The sequence below is a fragment of the Oxyura jamaicensis genome, chromosome 15, assembly GCF_011077185.1.
Source record: "Oxyura jamaicensis isolate SHBP4307 breed ruddy duck chromosome 15, BPBGC_Ojam_1.0, whole genome shotgun sequence".
NCBI classification, from domain to species: Eukaryota; Metazoa; Chordata; class Aves; order Anseriformes; family Anatidae; genus Oxyura; species Oxyura jamaicensis.
In genome coordinates, this window is record NC_048907.1 from 11,136,007 (window position 1) to 11,144,288 (window position 8,282).

The 8,282-nt window shown below is 43.6% G+C and overlaps 1 protein-coding gene across 2 annotated transcripts in view; it reads left to right on the forward strand.

Annotated features, from left to right (window-relative positions):
* Nucleotides 1–6,217: 6,217 nt before the first annotated feature.
* PGAM5 (PGAM family member 5, mitochondrial serine/threonine protein phosphatase) overlaps nucleotides 6,218–8,282 on the forward strand; it is a 12,821-nt gene continuing 10,756 nt past the window's right edge. The window contains exon 1 of one of the 2 annotated variants that reach the window (XM_035340939.1): nucleotides 6,218–6,567. In XM_035340939.1, coding sequence (XP_035196830.1) covers nucleotides 6,284–6,567 — 284 coding nt within the window. In that variant the 5' untranslated portion in view covers nucleotides 6,218–6,283. The remainder of the gene's footprint in view (nucleotides 6,568–8,282) is intronic. The other variant, XM_035340938.1, reaches the window with a different exon arrangement.

Sequence of the window (8,282 nt, forward strand, 5' to 3'; positions counted from 1 at the left end):
TTTTTTTTTTTTTTTTTTTTTTTTTTTTTTTTTTTCCCTACATAGCCTCAATGGGGCTTGTATGCGAGAACACTGCATTTAAATGCTTGTTTCCAAAAGCGGAACATCAGGGTTTACACAGCCTGTGCCAAGCTCATCCCAAGGGTGATTTTTCCGAAGTAAAGCAGGGATGACATGAACCAGCTCCTGACAGAGAAGGAACATTTTGCAACATGAATTTTGAGAGGACTGGAATTTTGCCTTTGTATTTTCTGTAAAGCATTAATGGATTGTTAAAATTGGAAATCCCCTAGATTGTGTAATTGTGTACCTCTCAGCACCTGGTTTTGCAGAGTGCTCTCTTTCCTGCTAAGTGGAGGTCACAGATAAGGTCTTATAATTGCTCGTCCGTGCACCTGAAATCAGAGCTGGGTTTAGGGCCTAGACTGTGGTGCCTAAACACTGATGCTTGCTAGAGACTTACACTGTCAAATGCAATGGAAGTCAACCCTGAAATTCATAGCAACTCCAAATTCATTGTTTTCTAAAACGGGAAACAATGTAAAGAAAATGGTTGTAAAGAGAGATTAGGTGAACTCTGCAAAAGCAGCAAGTGCTGACTCTCACTTGCTAATCAGGATTAAGAAAAATGCCTGAACTGTGTGCCATTGTTTGAGCTATCAGCAGCACCTGTGCTTCGTTAGCAAAGTAAGTTTACTGTGAGCTAAGACAAAAAGGCTGGGGGTAGTTGTTCTTGAGGCAATAATATCAAATCCCTTTTTGTTTCCTGGATAGTGATTACAGTAAAATACTCTGCTTATGTTTCCATTCCTTAGACCATCTGTTTCCAATTAAACCCTTCTGGCGTGATACATCATTATTTATTAGAGCATCACATTTAGATAATGCAGTGTTAGTATTTTTGTTATAAACCCTTAGTTTCATGAGATTTTTTTAGGGGCAGAACTGGATGGTTACTTAATGGAAGGTCTAGAGACTGTTTTAATATAACTAGTTTACCAGGTCAGAAATGACTTTAGGTTTGGTTTTTGTTTTGTTTTAGTCTTTCTTTTCACAAATACATTTTTGGTGTGTCTTCTGATTTGTAACTGTGTGTTTGGTAGGCTGAATTGTTCTGGTTTTAAATGACTAAAAGCCAAGTCACTGAGAAGGACTTGTTGATAAGTGCCTAAATCTGAAAACACAAATTTGACCGCTTATTACAACTTTTGTAATAAGAAAGGATCTCTTATTTTCTGTATGTGATGGGGTGACATCAAAAAATCTGCAACACCCTGTAGCATTCAAGGCACTGACCCTTGTGATTCTAGAGCAACTAAAGAGCTGGCAGGTAACTCCCATGAAGGCGTTTTCTAGAAGTTTTCATTCTCGCCCTGTGTAGCAACTCTTTTCTCACACTTTCCATCAGAGAGAAAGGCTTCATAATGCTAATAGGAAGATGACACACTTTTATCCTAAAGCTGTCCTGTCATTGTAGTCTCAACCATTCTGGGACAATCTACAAGGGGATTTTTTAAAATTTTAAATTCTCAGAGTTAATAAGACTTTAGTCACAGTTTAGTAAAGAGGCTTACTCCGTACTAAAGGAGTAAGGAGAGACAGCCTCAGGAAAGATCAGTTCCTCACAGCTGTATTGAGGTACTTCTGTTTACCAGTGATACTCAGCATTGCTAAAGAAATTCCTTTCAGTCTACTTCAGCTAGAAAGATGGTGACTGCAAATTTAAAATTAAGAAGAGGGTTAATCTTTCATGATTGACTTTTTCTGCCTTAGATAAGGTGAAACATAGTTTTAAATATGCTTATGGAGAGTGTGTCTGGGGAAGAGAAGTCTTTCATCCTAAATGAGCTTCTCTTGCATTTTTGTGGCCAAAAGAGAGTGGAAGGATCCTCTAGCATGTGATTTACAACACCTAGATTAAATTCAAGATCTGAATCACTGCTAGCATGAATGTATGTAGACTTCCTTTCATAGCAAAATCTCCCTAGAATTTGTACTGTACCAACACGGTACTTGCATAGTTGTGTTAAACTCTTCAGCGAAGCAGTCAGATATGGTCACAAAGCCACTATTTTTTTTATTTTTTATTTTTTTAGCTGGTTTAGTCATGCAAGCCAATGTTGCTTAAAAGCAGTATTCTAGCTCTCTAAAAATGTATTAAGTGAGCTTAAGTAGACATCATTTTATAACCCAATAGTTTAAACTAGTGTATCATTTAAATTTTGCTGGACCTGAAGGAAGCCAGGATGACATCAATATTTCCTTTACGAAGGCCAGCAGTAAGCCCACAGTATGTCTGAATACATTTGGATCCAATGACCTAATGTTTCCTTTTCTCTCTCTCTTCTCTCTCTGTTTCTCTCTTTTGCTAATAAATTTACAGCTGTATTTGTTACAGTGGGAAGATGATACAGCATGAGTAAATGTGCCTGGGGTCATGGAATAGGCTTTTCAAAAACACATTTTCTTCATTTCAAAAGCTCTTTTATTACTTTAATTGTTTTGTTTTTAAAAATGCCTGAAAGTTCATAAATTTCACTTGCCAATTTTAGGCTAGTGACCTGCTCTTGCTCTCCCTGTAGCTAATGGTAAAACATCCAAGCAATGACGCGTCCCTGCGGTGATCCAGGTCCCATCCAGAAAGCAGAATTTCTTTGTATTCCTTGTGCAGTGAAGTTACCCCCGAGAACTGCTGTTGCTCCTGCTTTTGCCATAAGATTTTTCTGCCTGCCAGGGGAAAACAACGTCATTTGTCAGGTGCCATCCATACTAAGTTTTCGGAGAACCGTACTGGCTTTCTGATTTCTGTTTTGCTTTATTCCAGTCACAACATAGTTAATAGGCCATCTTAGCCTTGGGCACCTGGCTTGAAGGTATCTCTGCATCTAGCCACAGAAATGGAATAACCCCACTGGGAGTCATCCCTGAGTATCGGACCTGTGGCATCAATAGCACAAACATTTACTGTTCTAGCTAACAGGATAATTCCATTAGTGGGTGCCATCAGTTGGTTGTTATCCTCTTAGGTGGATTTTCTGTTCACAGATGAAACACAACACAATAAAACTGGATTAGAATAGTAGCAATATGAATATTAAAACAAACAAACAAAAAAGCACTACCTATACAACAAAGGGTGAGAAGTTAAGTAATTATTAATGTAATGCAGGACTAATGATGGAGCTAGTGGTAACACTTCAACAAGTTATTTTAGACTTTTTTTTTTTTTTTTTAACCTAATTGAATTGCAAGCTTTACAAAACAGTAAATAATTAATTTAAAATAACATTTTTGGATTTACTAGTCAAAATCTAAGATAATCTCGAAAAGACTTTTGCACATAAAGTGTTTAAGTATAATAGTACCAAAGGCAACCAAAAATAAACTGTGAGCATCCGCACTGGAGATTTCTGATGGTGGTATCACAGAAGAATGACATCCAAAATGCAGCACTGGGGCAAACAATCGATATTATCCATTTTCCTGTTCTAGCACAGTGAGATTTACCAGACATTCAGCAAAACATTTTTGCTGAAGGAACAGGTTTAATTACTGCTTAACAACAGTCTCAGACTTTTCTGACAGTGGGCTATGTTCAGCCTCGGTATCAGCTGGTGCCAGTTGTGCACTCGGCAAACTTCTCTTTGTCTAAACTGGGATTTTCATCTCAAGTGTTGGACATTTTGTGCATCAGTGCATCTTGAGTAACGCTGAAACTGGAAAATGAGCCATATAATTTTAGACCTCAGTTCAAGTAATTCAGAGACTCTTTAGGAATTGTAGTGTTTGTCCCATCCAGCTTCAGCCTGTCCCTGCCCTCAAGCGGGTGATGGTATCCGGTGCAGTTTTGATGTGCGCAGACATCTTGCTCAGGCTTTCCCTCTTCCATGAGTTGCTAGGGGTAAAACACATGAGCTGGGATTCCAGGTCAGAGGGCAGGTTGCAGGGGAAGAGGCATAGGGTACAACTGGGACAGTTAAAGGAAAAAGTGTGTTATGGGGCATAAAAGAAAAGGAATTATGCAGGAAGAGAGTTAGAAGTCACCTGCAGGAAGCTACGTGACTGACAGCTGGGCAAAAAGAACAGTGCTCTTGATGAAGATTTGGATGTGAAGTTTTGAAAATAAACTTTTTCATTTTGGGCTCTTGATAAGAAAGAATATACACAGCATAAATATAGCATAAATACACACATTGCCTCTAGGCTAGTTCCAAGCTGAACTAAAGAAGGATAATAAAATTAAACTTTTAAAGCTATATGAGAAGAAAGAGAAAGCTCAATACCTTAAATATAGAGAATGAGGCAGGCAAGAGGATAAAGTAGGGGAAAAACAAAGAAAGAAAATCTAGATCTAGTCTGTAGCAATTTTCATCAGGGTTTCTCATTCGTCTGCCCTGTGGGGGCCATGGCTGATCTGTAAAATGTCCAAGAGTGAAAGGACCTGTAACACAGTCGGATCTATTTCTCTGTCCACACCATACATGCGTGAGGCAGAGACACGGAGTGGTGGACAGGGGAAAGACACTCAGCTGAGAAAGCTGGAAATTGGTTTAACTTCTTTAGCAGGCCCAGTGTGCTTGTCGTTCAGCTGTAAGTCCCGCAGAAGGAGGAGCGCGTTAGCCCTGAGAGCAGGCAGAGCAGATCTGTGGTGGTTGTGGAGAGGGAACAGTCTCTAGCTGCAGTTATCCTGGAGTCACACTGACTGAAATCTGGCTGTTGGAAACTCTGGACCCAGCTGGCATATAAGTGGAGTAACATGAATAGTGCCATTTGCAGTATGGGGAATGTGGGCAGGGAGGTGAGGTTTCAACAGGTGGATGGGAATGGTAAGAATGCATACGTAACTATGCAAAATCTGAATAATGGCATCTCTAAAATCTGCTGGTATCCTGAGATGCAGATTCAATAGGCTTTCTGTCAAATTTGCAAAACTCTGAATTTAACAGGTAGAAATCAGTGATGAATTTTGGATGTCAGCTCAGAAAAAAAAAAAGAGTGTGGGAGGGGCAGGCTCTGCTGACCTTTCCCCAAGGCTTCTGTGTTTTTTTTTAGCTTGCAAATAAATTTTTACAAAGCTCTGAAGTATTGATCATGACATCATTTGAAATTTAGCAATTAAATCACATTTACAGGAAGCTTTGGCTAAGCAATATTATGTGGCATGGTAGGAAAGAGTGCGCTTTCTTTAAACTTAGTGAGCAATGCCCTGTGATAAACAGCAGCAGACTTTAACTCCTCAAGAAAAATGTCTGTATGCTGTTAAGGCCCAACGTGTCAGAGTTGCAATGTCAAATTCTAGTTTAGAATTCTAGTTTCTCTTAAAATGGTACTAACTTCAGTGATGTAAAAAAACACTGAAGTTAGTGCCTCAAAACAACATCAACCAACAACCCTAACTGAGGTATGGCAACTCATTTTTTCATTTTAATGGATCCTAATAGGTCTTTGGGGACGCAGACGTAAAGACATGGAAAAGGGAGCAATCTCTGCTATGGCTGTTTTTCAGAAAATCTGCAACTGTTACAATAATATTGTGTATATATTTATATATATAGATAGAATTTGAGTGCTTTCTGCATAAAAATGAATACCAACAGCAGAGTAGCGGACTGCACAGACCGGTACCGTCTCTTTTGGGGGAAAAAGATTTCTGCTTTGTCAAAGTATTTCTGGGGTGAGGTTTAATGGGGAGCTTGGGGGCTTTTTTTTTTTTTTTTCTTTTTTTTTAAGAATGTATCAGTTGAACAACAGTTTTTTTTCCTTTTTTTTTTTTTTTGATTCAGAAACCAACAGAAGGAAGTACATATGAAGTAATACATGCTTGCTGCAAGCTAAATTGACTGGTGCAGAAATACATGCTACATGCCACTTTAGTGGCACCTAAGCACGGTAATTTAAAGGCAGCTCACGTCGCCCCGAACCATTAATTAACATTCTTTTCCTTTGACCTACACGGGATATATTTCCTTTGAGCCATGTAGCTGCCCTGCTGCGGGCATTCCCCAGCACCGCAGCATCCCACCGCGGCCAAGCCTCCCTCTGCCCTCCTCTCCCAGCGCCGGGGAAGCCCCTCCGCGCTCCGCCGCCATTTCGGGGCACCGCACCGGGCCCTTCCCCACGCGGCGCCGGGAGGAGCGGGCGGGGCCCGAGGCCGGGGCCGGGCCGGGGCCTTCCCTCCTGAGGGGAGCCCGCGGCGGAGCCTCGCCCCCCGCCTCCCGCCGCGCTCCGTGCGGGGCGGGGCCGCGCCGAGGCCGAGGCGAGGCACGCGGCCGCCGCCGCCGCCATGTCGTTCCGCCGCGCCTTGGCGCTGGCTGCCTGCGGGCTGGCCGGGGGCTCCGTCCTCTTCTCCGCCGTGGCCGTGGGCAAGCCGCCGGCTCGTAGCGGGGGAGGCGACTCCGAGCCGCGGCCGGGGGCCGCCGCCGCCGTGCCCGCCGCTCCCGCCGCGCCTCAGGGCTTGCTGCTGCTGCCGCCCGCCGCCGCCGCCGCCGCCGCCTCCTGCCCGCCGGCCGCCGGCTGGATCGAGAGAGCTGGGGGCACCGGCGGCTACTGGGACAGCAACTGGGACAGGTGGGCGGCTAGGGGGCCGGGGAGGCGTCGGGGGTCGCGGGGCCCGGTGCCGTCCGGGGGGAGATGCCCGCGGGGAGGGGAAGCACGGCCGGCCCGGGCGCTGCCCTCAGCCCTCGGCGCTGACGGGGCCGGGTCCGCCGTGGGGCCGGGTCCGCCGTGGGGCCCAGCCGCCCGGGGGGAACCGGGGGCCTGAGGGGCTGGTGAAGGGCTGCGGGCGTGCGGGTTGAGCTCGGTTAGGTTCCGGCTGGTGGGATGATCTCCCCGGGGAGACTTGGGTCAGGCTCCGGTTTAATCGTGGTAAAGCCAAACATAAGTGCTAACAGACTTTTGCTGTATTGTTTTTTTTTTTTTTTGTTTTGTTTTTTGTTATTATTATTATCGTTTTTCTCTTTTTTGAGATGCTCTAATATGAAATGCCTGTATAAATATACCCCCAATTACAAAAATCAAACCGATTTTCATTAAATAAGCAGTTACTTTTCATTTTCACCTCGTTATAAAGTCACCCAGAGGTAGGTACCAAAGCTGCCTGTTCAGCTGCAGGTCCTGGCCTGTCTGCTCCTGCTAACGGCAGGCTTTGTGCAGGGCTTCTCGGGTCCAGTCCGAGTGCTGTGACCTCGCTGTGTGCCTGCGCCGTGCAGTGCCTCAGTGCCACCCGGTCAGGAAGCAGGGGCTGGGTTCTAACTGATGGAGCTGTCACAACTGCCCGAGTAAGTACAGTGGGATGACATTTAATAGCAGCTAAGGGCAGTGCTGCACGTCACCATTTGTTACAGTGTGCAAACAGTGGAAGTGTGTTATGCAAATAACCATCACGAGTTTGTTCCGTTTGTCTGCTCCACATTGTTCACCTGTTGCGTGGCTTTGGCGATACCTGGCTGAGATCTGAGTTCTGACTTCGGGGTAAGGTTGTCAGAAACAACGTGTGAGGTTGTTAAATGCCTTATAAATACACTTCTCGTGGGGGGGCAGGCTGAGGGAACGGTTCTGTGAGCAGATAACCACATATATTAATATTCTTTTAACAACTGGCCTTGTGAAGTTTGAAACGGAAGAATGCAGATACGTAATTTACAGCCATCCTGTGGATCTGATCAGGTGATACACCCAGGGAGTTGCATAGGTCTCCTGTTCGTGCAGGAGCATGTTGTACAGCTCACATTTTGGAGAAGACTAGTTATGGTTTCATTTCATGTGGCAGCACTTTATCTGAAAGGGTCCTAATTAAGTGCCTATTAACCGGAAAGCTTGGTGTGGGAGGGGAGAAAAAAGCTTTTAATTATTGTCTAAATTTTGTGGCTTCATGTTTTGAATGGTTCTTGCAAATGGTTTTGTGAGAAGTAAAACCAGAAGTATCTGGATTTTTAAGTGTGTTACAAGAATTTAAAAAAATGTTCAGGCTGACTGGTGTGTTTCAGTGACATGCAGGGCTTCCTGCAAGAGAGGTGAAAAGGGCACTGCCATGGATTAAATGGCATTTGTTTTTTAATTATGTTTAACGACAGTCCTAGATACTGCTGTCGCTTTTCAGCGAAGTTCTGTCCAGTTATGATCTTAGGAGATTTTTTTAGGAGGGAGTACAGAGAACTCCATTTCCAAACTTCAGCAGCCTAAAATAACCCAATGAAGATAAGCTTTAGCAGTATTAAAAGTTTTCCTTCTCTTACTTTTTCTTAAAAAAAAAAAAAAAAAAAAAAAAAAAAAAAAAAAAAAAA